Source organism: Montipora foliosa, chromosome 6 (assembly GCF_036669935.1).
Source record: "Montipora foliosa isolate CH-2021 chromosome 6, ASM3666993v2, whole genome shotgun sequence".
Classification (NCBI taxonomy): Eukaryota; Metazoa; Cnidaria; class Anthozoa; order Scleractinia; family Acroporidae; genus Montipora; species Montipora foliosa.
The window spans coordinates 34,101,982-34,114,481 of NC_090874.1; the positions used below are offsets into that span (position 1 = coordinate 34,101,982).

At 39.8% G+C, this 12,500-nt stretch overlaps 1 protein-coding gene across 1 annotated transcript in view; it reads right to left on the reverse strand.

The window, feature by feature from the left end:
• Positions 1–12,500, reverse strand: part of LOC138009012 (uncharacterized) — a 32,381-nt gene that overhangs the window by 3,314 nt on the left and 16,567 nt on the right. Inside the window, exons 3-9 of the mRNA XM_068856310.1 lie at positions 12,491–12,500; positions 9,572–9,640; positions 8,049–8,072; positions 7,458–7,561; positions 6,453–6,478; positions 3,571–3,819; positions 2,441–3,018 (exon numbers count right to left, since the gene is read on the reverse strand). The exon at positions 12,491–12,500 is cut by the window's right edge and continues 149 nt beyond it. Coding sequence (XP_068712411.1) covers positions 2,441–3,018; positions 3,571–3,819; positions 6,453–6,478; positions 7,458–7,561; positions 8,049–8,072; positions 9,572–9,640; positions 12,491–12,500 — 1,060 coding nt within the window. The remainder of the gene's footprint in view (positions 1–2,440; positions 3,019–3,570; positions 3,820–6,452; positions 6,479–7,457; positions 7,562–8,048; positions 8,073–9,571; positions 9,641–12,490) is intronic.

Sequence of the window (12,500 nt, forward strand, 5' to 3'; positions counted from 1 at the left end):
TATGAATTTTACTATTTAGTTTGTTAACTATATATGTATATGTAAGTTTTGCAATATTACCGTAACCTCGTAATTTATTAGATTGACCATAGTCACAAGCTTTTATTGCATAGTCATATGAGCAACATAGCCCAGACAAACGGGCCTGCAAAGGTTGTAAAATTATTTGAGGATATTTCAATACAGTCAATAATAATAATAATAATAATAATAATAATAATAATAATAATAATACTAATGGGACTTCACTATCCAAACTGACCACGTCATTGAGCATTGTCCGTCTGACATATTGTTTTTGGATAAGCAGCAAGGACAGTGCCATATAATTGACACAGTAGCGGTGCCTGGAGATGCTTCGAAAAGTAGTAATAATAATAATAAAGGTCTTTATTGAGGTCATTAAACAAACGTTAAGACCTACAAAATACTGTAAAATGAAGTTAAAACTGTATTAAACTACAAAGTACTAAACTAAGATTCATTTAAAAGTCGAAGAGGCATCTATTAACAAAGCATTTCTTAAACCTCTCCGTTTTGACACTTGGGATGTGGTAAGGATAATGGGATCTACTGCGTAAAGCTCTGCTTTTACGTGGGGGGAGAAGATCCTGAAGGGGGCGCGAGGGATTATCCATAATTCTACTCCAGACCTTGAGTACCTTTAGGTTAAATCGAAACTTAACATAATCGGAAAATGCAAAGTTTTCTCTTGGCAAAATTAGGAGAGTCGTAACCAAATTGGGTCAGTGGGTCATCATAAATTAAGAACCAATCATTGAAACGCTTGTAATTGTTATTCCTGATCAGATTCAACTGATTTTTCTTAATAAGCTGGGTTATTCTCGGTTGTAAGAGACCAGCCTCCGGTGCCATTCCTTTCCTGAGTAACTTATTCCTTTTAGACAGAAGATGTTTTAGCAAAGACGACATAAAAGGAGGGTATTTGGATGACATTTTGGCCCGTATGGACGGAAAACCGGCAGTTCTTGAATTCTTTGTGGACCATACAATAGAACTTGCTAGTAGCATTGTTAATGTTATTCTCCGCAAAGACAGGAGGAGACCAGTCAGTATCCTGAAGTTTCTGTAACATTAAGCTCTTATGATGATCGCGAGCATCAATAAATTCGACGAAAGGTCTCACTGGAGGGTTCTTTACTTTGGGGAAAGTAAATACACTGGAGTGGTCCGATTTAATCAAGCTCTTGGAGGTACACTTTTCCAAAGATATTCGGTATATTTGTCAAAAACATGTCCAAAATGCTGTCATTCCTGGTTGATGTCTTAACTAGTTGCGAAGACCACTTTGTTGCAAAAGAGATTTTAAGTCAAGTTTGTTACATATAATATCACCAGCAATAATCAACCTTGCATTCGGCGAAGCAGCTAGAAAGTTTTCTCAGGAATTTCCTGAGAATTCAATAAAAATAGTTTCACAATAATCTAAGGTCGGTAGATGGTAAACTGAGGCAACAAAATAATCTTGATTTGTCGTAAATACTTTCGCCCACAAACATTCATACTCGTTTCCACTCACATCTATATCCTTAATCTTCCAACGATTTCTGCATAAAATTGCAACTCCACCGCCCCTCTTATTTACCCGGTCTTTTCATAACATAAAATACTCGTCTGGAGTAACAAGTCAACTATCAATATCTTCTCGCAACCATGTCTCAGATAAACCAGGATTCAAGAAGAGAAGTAGCTCGGTTATGGCGTGTAAATGTTACTGTAACTCTCGTAGTGATCGGGGCTTTGGGTATGGGGACGAAGAACTTACAAAGGCGTCTTCAGCAAATAGGAGTGACTGTGAGAACGGAATTCAGTCTGCAAAAAGCGGCATTGCGTGGAACTGCAAAAATTTTGCGAAAAGTTCTTGATGCTTGAGGCTACAGGTGGTTGCTTGCCCTCAACTGAATAACGACCGGGGAATATCAAAGCTGAGAAATTGGAAATTTGAACAATAATAATCATAACAATGAAATTTATTTAATAAAGTGTCAAATGTATTGAGCGCTATGGCACTAACTGGGGATACTGAAGAGAAAATCATAGTTTGGTTATTGAGAACAGGCTACGGGAAACTGAAATACCACGAGAAAAACTTCTCGGAGCAGAGTAGAGAACCAGCAAACTTAACTAGCTGGCACGTGTGGTTTGAGAATCTCAACCTGGGCCACATTGGTGGGAGGCGCAGAGTGCTCTCACCACTGTCCTATCCCTGCTCTCAGATACACGAGCGGCACAACAAAGTTTAGAATTCCACGTGGCGATGCAAGATGCAAACCTGATGGCTTTGGGAGCTTCACTGTTTGCTTTTGATGCCGGATTGGCTGTGCAGAATCCTCCCTCCTAGTCACTCCCAAAAACTATCAAATGTGGATGAGTACTGGATTGCTTAAAACATTAAAATCAGTTCTTATGTCGTAATTACCTCTTATGAGCATCAGTTTTAAAACGCACTCCCAGCATTTCAGTGCTGCAATACTTCTTCCCTTCTTGGGTGTTTTGCGATAGCACTGCTGAGGTTTTCTCAGAAATCATTGGAAGCCTGACATAATCGACTCTGGTTAACTGCTTTGCGGGGAGAAGACCAACGTGAAAGTGACACATTTCCTCAAAACATTTGGTCTCTGGATTTGTAAACTTTAAATGTTTTGATTCCCCAGGGTGTGCAGTGTTTGATTTATACGCAGTCAGGGATGGAAGGTATTTCTTTCTGAATCTAACACAATTCCCGTCATTTTTTCCATCATTGATACCATTCTCCAAGGTCTGTGGTTTTGCAAACCTTATATGAATTGATTCGTTTTGGTTACTATGTCCATCTTGCCGGTGACCTCGTCTTGCAAAGTCTGCGGCTGTATATGTTGGTAACGGTTTCTTGGTGTAATTTAGTGGTGTTTTGCGCATGTCGTTAAGACCCACGGGCCAAATGGGCCATGCACCTGACAACTTGGAGTCCTTTTCTTTATCCTCTTCCTTGAAATTCTGTCCATCCATTTCTTCTTGCTGAAATCGGAAAATGTCATTCTCTTTTAAGTATTTTAAATTAACCTCTGGGTGAACGTTTTGGTATTACATACATACATACATACGTAATTGATCACTCCCCAAAGGGACTTTTCAGGGCCAATGAAACACAATCAACGAAACGACGGAGCACAACAACAACTATTAAGAGTCCCATCAACTGGCGGGAGACAAAGCAGTTGGCCGTGAGCATTTACAAGTGCAGCAGAGAGGCCGTTGAACCAGGGACTCATAACTGACTCCTGCCAGGAACAAATTCAAGGAGTGGTCAGAACGAGGCTTGAACCCAGGTCTCCCGGATCTCAAGGCAAGCTTCCTAACCACAACGCCACGCGCTGTATTATATAAACCACAAGCTCTATAATTATAGGGTTTATAGTTACGGCAACGACAAAACAAATCAAAACCTATGACTAGGTAAGGAAAGAAAAAAATCTCTGAGCAGGGTTAGAATTTCGGCAATGGATCAGATGGGTCTGACGATATCTATAGCCCTACAAATTACCCTTGGATCCTTAATTTTAACCTTACCATCAGTTTGTCGGTGTCTTCACTTGCTTCCTTCTGTTTGATCTCTTCTTCGTCAATTACTTCCCAGTGTTCCGTTTCACTCACGTCATCACCTTCCTTGTCCATCTTAATTAGCTTTTCTGCCATTTCTTGCTGGAAATCAGCTGCGTCAAGTTTAATAGTCGCTTTCATGCTGTCCTTGTACTCAGACGTACAATAGACTTTGTTTGATAATTGCTCAAGTGCGACCCTCGTTGGAGGACATAGTTTCTACGTACAAAAACACAAAAGACAAGGTCAGCTTCGACAACATAACCTCGGACTCAAGACGTTAAATTACCGGCTAAGATATATTATTACCTAATAAATGCTCGAAAGAGTAGTTTAAAAACAAAGGAAATGGAATCAAAGAATGAGTTGCCAGTAGAAATCGGATCCCTTCTTTATACGCAAAGGGTTCTGGGATCGCCAAGGGGTAAACATTGCAATTCGCTGTAAGAAAATAGATGGGCGAAACCTGTTCGACGTCCAAAAAACTACTTTTGGAGGGAGATCAACGCCCTTTTCGAAACCGTTTTATCAGAAATCGATTTGGGCAATATTCATACGTGACAAGTGTAAGTATATTGTTTGAATAACCGTGAAATATGATAGAAAATTTGCTGATTAACTTGACCTAACTTGCTTGATTGCGTAAGGTTTATTGTGAAATGGTCTCAAAATATTACAAAATTAGGTATAAATCTGAAGGAAATAGCTCAATAAAGCCTTTTCAGTTGTATTTACGTGTGTATAGGCTGGCTTTTGGCATATTTCTAAACTCAGCAATTCAGCCGAATACTATTGGAAATTTGCCTAGTGGCGATCATTGTTCTGTGTGGGGTTGTGACAAAGATCGAAGGTACCCAGAAAAGCAAAAGATTCTTTCTCACGTTCGAGTATTAAGATTTTACTCGCCCAGGAATAACAATGATGTTTTGTCGTGGGCTAGAGCTATTAATCGTGACCAGTTCAAGGTCTCAATGAGTAAAAAGGTCTGTTCAAAGAACTTTGCACGAGGTTACAGAACCTAGGCCTCTGAATGTCCTACACCAACTTTGTACATAAAATAGTACGACTGCGAGACTATTAAAACTTCAAAGACCTGCTCAAAAGATCAGATCTACAGAGAAGTATTATTTGAAGATGGCTCTTTTGTATTGGTCGAAGTTGGAGCTTGACAAGTTTGCTTGGATCCAGTGACATTACTTGTAGATGGTAGATTGACAGAACTTGAGGAAAAGTTTGTTTAACGTCAGAGGCGCATGAATTCCCAGGGTTATCTAAGTTTATCGGAACAGAGAATGCTGTATTCTCTGGAAGAGGAGCATTACAACAGCTAACTCCAGGCAGATTTAATTTAAAGATTGAAATGATTTGCTCAAGAATAATCATCACACTGGCCGGACACCAACAGAGTTTGTAGAAAATAGTAACGGCTCAAAAACCGTTCGATTTTTCTCAATCACACTAGAACTTAACCTATGGATTTCCTCATGTTTCTCATCGCTCATTTCATTTCTCAAAGGAGAAATAGCTCTGTAAAAACAATTTTCATCTCCTCTGACAACGACTTTTCTCCTTTGAGGAGGTAAATTTCCAGTAGCCATAATGCGTTTACACAAGACGTAACTAATAAGAAAACAGCCAATACACACGTAAATACAACTGAAAAGGCATTATTAAGTTATTTCTTCCAGATTTATACCTAAAAAAATATAATCCTTACTATTTCGAGACCATGACCAGATGTCAATTTCACAATAAACCTTAGGCGAGCAAGGTTAATCCGAGTAAATTTATCTCAAGGTCTCTCAAGCCGCTGTTAAACGTTGAAACTTTTACCTGAAAGTTATGTGCAACGGCGCTGCGAATCAGTTTCAGCAGGCGTTGCCCCGTGCAACATGGTCGATTTCGTGAAACTTTGTTGAACTTCCGTTTCAGGAAAAGTTCTGCAACAGTCGCAACGATCGCAGTGGTGACCAAAACAAAGCTTTCACCGTGTAAGCTGGTCTCTCTCGGTCTTGTTACGGTGCTACGCCGCGTCAGCAAATGGGAACAACTTACGCGCCAAGGCCACGTGTATCGACTTGCTTTGCGGGAGTCTAAGAACAACATTTCGAGACCGGTTTCATCGTTCCCGAACAAGGTTACACGGTACAACAACTGCTAAAACTGTGTCTTCATATTTCAAGGTTATTCAAACAAAAACTTACACTTGACACGCATCAACGTTGCCCAAATCGATTTCTGATAAAACTGTGTCTCCAAAATCGTGTTTTGTTCGTCGAAACAAGTTTCCGCCATACATTTTCTTACAGAGACTTGCCGGCCAATGTTTTCCCCTTGGCGATCCCAGAACCCTTTGCGTATAAACAGGGATCCGATTAACTGCACCCTTGGATTGCTTTCCAAATCGGCTATAAGTCGTTCTCGTGGTAAACCCCTACCGCCTTCTCCTTTTTTTCGATATCATTGCCAGTCCGCCAGTTGTATCAGAGAAAAAAAATCAGGTCCGGTCAGTTATCAGCCGATCTAGCTACCTGCATGTCAGCCCCCTTCTTCCATTTCAAGAAGAAACGATGAACTCATGTGACACACCTGCCGCTTCTTGTAGGTTTCGCCTTCTGATGCGGCCGTTCCAAAAGATGAACATGCCCCATACCTCACTTCTTCTCCTTAAGGGCCTCTGCTTTTAAGCATCCCCTCCCCGAATAGTTTCAGTTTCATATGCAGCTTGTCCTTTAATCTGTGCCCGTGGGTATCTTTCTTTTTTTTATTTGGACGGAGATTATGGGGTAGTTCTGGAGCTGTAATCATTCACAATTGTACAACTATAGAGCACTAAAATATACAAAACTTACCCCTTTAAGTTTCCGCTGAGAAGGAACTAATTATAAAGCAAAAACAAAAGATTGACGCTACTAATTAACCTACCAACGAAAACTCAATTTACACTAAAATTTTCACAAATGTTTCCCATCAATTATTCCACGAGCGCACGTTGGATATTAGATGATAGAGAGCCAACGAGGCGTGTTACTGATATTTGTAGAGCATGGTATGAAAAGCTCATACAACATGATGGCTGAGCCAATCAAAACTCTAAAATTGCATCAATCAATGAAGTAGTTTTAAACAATGGAATATATTCAGCACTGACAGTCTAATGGTGGTTTACAATTTTACTCTGGGGTGAGATCAAACGTCAGCCTGTAACGGCACCTCGGACAGCAGCTATTAGTCCCTATTTGATCTCACCCACCCACCAAACCCACGCATAAATGTGAAAGGATCGGAGGACATATCACAATACCGGGAATGTCCACCTACACTCTTCACGAACAGTGTGTGGATTCTTTAACGTCCCTCAGCGTTGATTAACAGAGAAGGCCGAGGCTTATCAAAAATAAACCGTGACCTGTTCAATAGATCCGGAAAACTATAAAACAGTAGGTTTTCGTCCTATACCAGACGATCCTGTTAAATAAGATATACAATTGTTTATAGATTTATGACATCTGAAGTCGTGGCTTTTCTTTTAATTGATGGGTTTCAAAGTAAACTAACACGATATTACCCTAGATACGACGTAATTGGTAAAGGCTGACATTTCTGATTTACTGCTTTACCGGAAGGTACACGATCATTGAATCTTTATATATCTGGAGAGTTATGCCTATTTTACAGTGCGACTCGCCTTACCGTGGCCACCTAACAAAGTTTTTTAAAACTTATACACCAATCAGGGGGTGCGATTTTGATTGACAGTCACCCCTCCTTGCAAAGCTCGCACGGTTGTAAATTGAACACCGTTGCATGGGTTGTTGAGTTGACGTACTGTCAAAGTATTAAATACATCCGCTCACCATCAAACTCGGTGCGCCCGGGATCAAATCGTGGAAAAACATCAAATTGACAGATATGAGAGGTGTAAGGATGTCCAGACCATGGCTCCTTCAATTTATCATGCCTACATAATTCACGAAACAGGATGATAAGAAAAGAAGATTGCACGAAAAAGAATTACGAAGCAGTAAGCTTTAATCGGACACGGATTCTGAATCCTTGTTGACTTTTTCATGCATGAACAAAGGCAAAGTTTTTGATGTTTTTAAAACACCATTTAACAAAGTATTTGTGTATAATAGTGACCTGATCGAAAGCCAGCTTAATCCTCAATATGCTGCACTTTCTCATGGTTGTGTACACGATACAGGCCTTCATTTCATTACAAATTTCGGAGATCCACTAGCCTTTCTTCACTCACAATCCCCAAATTGAAAAACCTGTTTAGAACGGATTGCGAATCCAGAATGTAGGTTCAGTTATCTCAGTGTGGTGTTTTGGCGAAGAGGAAGCGACAGTACAAACTGAGAAGCAGAAGAAGAAATAAAAAGCATAGAAAAGGCATCGATTGGGCAGGAAGATGGAATTGTTATTTTAAAAGAATTACTTACTCAATCTTGAATGCAGCTGGCAATCTGCAATGAAAGGGATGTGTATTTCATTGAGAAACAATCATAACAATTTCAGCATGGGAGTGGTCGAATGAATTTCGTTAGGCGGAGTAATACCGTCCCGTTAGGACTAATGAGACTTTGGTAATAGCCAAAGGGTTAGTCGCTTCTTTCCTTACTAACATATTTTACGGGGAGGGGTGGTAATTACCACTGCGTAGCCGCGTAGCCATCACTTTTCAAGATCCGTTTTGCAGTGGCGGGGTATTCAGCAGTTACAGTGGAAGGAGTGGAAGGACAAGACTACCGTAATGTTCCGATAGTAACGACTCCCCGAAAGTAGCCACATCCCGAAAGTAGCGACCCTCCCCCCCCCCCCCCCAGAAAGTAGCGAGACCAAGTTTTTTAAATGTTATACCGTATACCATTAATTTGCCAATCAATAGTCAAAATTTTGATGCACAATAATATGTTCGTGCAGTGTCGCAAATTGTTCACGATAAAGCACTTTAATTTACAACAAGGGGAAGCTTTATGCCACCATTCGTCCTTATGTAGCGATGTAAGCGCTACCGTAAACCGGTATAATTTCGTATTAACTGCAGTAATGTTTCTTCAAATTGCATGAAATTCAAAACTCTATATAGTTTTTTGCTGTATTTATCCTTGTTATCTCCTTTTTATGAAACACAATCTATACATATGGGATGCAAATAAAATGTTGTTCCTTTTTTAACTTTATTTTGTTCATTTTTATTTCGGAAAAAAAGCTCGCGCCAGCTCTATTTGTAAACGATTTTTGTTTCCCGAAAGTCACGATCCGCCGAAAGTAGCGACCCCCGAAGGCTGCTAAGTTCGAACTCTACGGTAGCAAATTATTAACAAGTTAATCATTAAAGCTATTTCATTGGTTTTATCCTCTACTTACATAGCAGCAAGTCAGTTAAAAACTTCTGAAGGATATAGGCGGAAGTGATGTTTAGTACAGACGAAATCATTAATTTTTTAGCGTTAGACTGCATTCGTGATACACTATAAAACAACTTAAATAGCAACCTCGTTGCCCGTCCGGGTTCTCTCCGGTAGACGAGTAGGAGAGAACCCTGGGAACAAGGTTGGTTATATTGCAGTTAAAATTGTAAAAAAAGAAATAGAACAGAGCATGTAGAAGTGTAAAGACGGAAAATTATTCATTCATGCCGGCGCCGTTCTTCAAGGCCTTCATAATCGCGAAGCATTGTTCGCGCAGACATTTTTCTTTCCGGCTGCGAAATGGGCTGTGCACAAACGAGAAAACATAGAAAAATCCTCTGTCTCCCATAGCAAAGTCAATGTTTCTTCCGTTAGAATCGATAAATGATTACGTGATTCAGTTTATGAAAAGTTTTTAACAACTATATATAATACAGCCTTGCTTTTGTGTCCTTTGGTTTGGCAATCTGCTTAGTCAGTGAAACGGCTCGGTAGAATCGTAGCGTGTTTTCTGATTATTGACAATTGACATTCATATGAATATTACTTACAATTGATCATGTTGCCTACAGGCGCTGAGAGACAGTGATGTTAGCGCGTAGGGTTGAGAACTAGCGTCACTGAAAGGATTAAAAAGAGAAATATTAAACTAGAAATAACGTTAGGTTACAAAGTCGCAGGAGATGTTTCTCCCTTCATGAAGTGTGTTTGTGTTTGTTTATATTTACTTTAGGGTATAATTATAGCCTGCGAGGTTGGCGGGATACGTTATTGCGGGATTATTTAAACACGCTCAACTAAATCAATGGTTGCTAAGTAGTTGTGTGTTGATCGCGAGTGGCATGGTGACGAGTGGGATTTTCACTCTCGGCTCTCGCGGCCAAAACACGACGGAGAAACCATCGATTTACTCTCCCCAAGAGAAAATTAAGGAGACAGAGAGGGAGCCGCAAGTCCAGTCCTTGATATATATTAATTTCAGTTCAGTTATTCTGGGGTGTCACGAAAACCGCAAAGTTTAATAGATGAATTCAAAATGGCGTTCAGAGTGGAATTATGCTTTGTTGACGAAAACGAATTTCAGAAGCAAGGAAATTGGTGCATCTTGCCCCAAGACCCGGATAACAATTTCATGTGAATCTAAAGGCTTGTTGGATGAAGGAATACAAATCTAAAGCCATACTGAATATCCAACTGCCATCAATATACAATGGCTCAGGCTGCGGCCGCACTTAGCGAGTTAATAAGGACAAGGTTAAATTTTAAATTACCCGGTTAAAAATTCTCTAAATTTAACCCACCTTAAACTACCAAGTGGAGTGGCTTAAAAATACCTAACCCGGTCAAGAAAATGTATTGTTTTTGCGTTAATTTGCATAACCAGGTTAAAAGCTGGTTAACACCGAATAGACGCGGCCGCATTCATAACTGCTTTAAGCCGGTTCATTTCAGTTAACTAATTGGATGTAACCCGGTTAAGTACCCTAGTGCGGCCGCAGTCAATGTCAGATAAGTTCGTATAACGTCACGCTTAATAGTCGCGGACGTCTCGGGAAGCAGACAATTTAAAAATAACTCTTTTGTAATTCATATATCCCGGCCAACGCCCCTTTACTCCCTCTTTCACGCTTTCGCGCGCTTGAATATTGCCGGTTTTGCCAGCTACGCGAGCTATTATAATTAACAATTATTCCATGAGCGCGCTTTGGATATGAGATGGTAAATAGCCAACGAGGCGCGTAGCGCCGAGTTGGCTATAACCAGTCTCATATCCAACAAGCGCGAATGGAATAATTATTTATTAAATTCCTTAAACTCCAAAAGTTTGGAAGTACGAAATACGAGCGAAAAAAGAGAGAAAATCCTAGCGAAATCGAAAAAAGTTGATGAAGATGCGATGTTTTGTAATACCTCGAGGTCAGACAGACGCAGGCTCATCACAAAAACATTTCTTACCTTTTCGTGTATCTCTAAGCTTCGAAAGTGATCCAAACTTTCCACAAAAACGTTTTTCTTTTGCTTTATACCGAAAGAAATTTCGCTTTCTGGCGTAAACGTTTTTACTTTAGCAACGCTAAGCGCAATCATTTACCATATAAGGTCAAACTAAGGTATATGAGCTGATAACCGAGATAGAGTGAACCAATCAGAGCACGAGAATTGCATTATCCGAGGTTGAGAATTTAATAATTGGCCATATTCCCAGAAATCTGGATTTTGTTAGCTATAAAAATGTCAGTGATGGGATAACATACTGGGCTCATTCACTTTTTATAACGAGGAAAAAGTCGTTTTTGTCCAGTCAGCAGAGTAAGAGGGAAAAAAAACTTGCTGCTGAGGATAATGAAAAGACGTCCCCTAGGCTCGATATCCGCCGCTCACTCAAGTTTGGGTATCCTCCCCGAGAAGAGACGGCTGGACGCGCGAGCGAGATATTGTGTCTGTGACGTAATTCAAATATAACTTATGCGAAGTTAATTTAGTAGTTGCGGGGAAATAGCATTAGATATCCCAAAACATTGATTTTAACAAAACAGTAATAACAAAACAGTAATAACAAAATTTCCAGATGATACGAACTTGAGTTTGTGGTTAAATGATCAATGTGGGTTTGAATTCAATTGTGCGAATCATCAACAAAATCTTCGGCTGGTTCAGTTCTCAGTCGACCTCATCGGTCCCCTCGCAATAAACTCAGCAGCAATTTCTACTGATCTTGAGGAATTTTACTTGCCCTTACATTAGCGAAGTCTGAGGAAAAATTGAAATAGCGATGGATTTGAAAGCCCTATTTTCACTTGGCGCCAACTGGAAAATTAGTGAAGATTCCGAACTCAGGCGGTACGAAACGACACATCACCATTCTCCAGCTTCTGGAACACTTTCCGTTGTCGAAATCTTGGATGTTTCCCACCTTAAAAGCACTGTAAAGCTCGAACAGGCCGGGTCAAAGAATACTTTCGCAGCCAAAAAATATAATTTATGCCTGACCGATTTGTGCAGGCAAGTTTCTGATTGGTGGAGATTAACAATGGCTCACTTCACGCGTACAGTCGTGATTTCGGGAGTGAGCGCTTGCTCATTTCCGGCTCACTAGTAAATTTAGCCAGAAATGTAATTATCATTTAACACTCTTTTTACAAAATAAAATATATAAATGTATCAGCGAAATCACGAAAAACGTGATTCTTTGCCATACCACTGATTAGGACTGATCTTTCTTGTTGAAAGCGTAAAAATTACTGAGCACGAGTTAATTTTTTACAGGCGTAATCAATTCAAAGAAGTTGTACGTAAATATTGAAAAAAAAAAACTAGTTTTACGTTCACTATATATGCAAGCAATGAAGTATATCATCCTTTTATCACCTCAGATCCGTCTCAGTTTATAGTTTGAAGACTTTGTCATCTCTCCTTTTAAGTAAAGCTGTCTCATTCGCAGACTTTTAAATATAAATGAGGTTACTTACTAGTTATTCA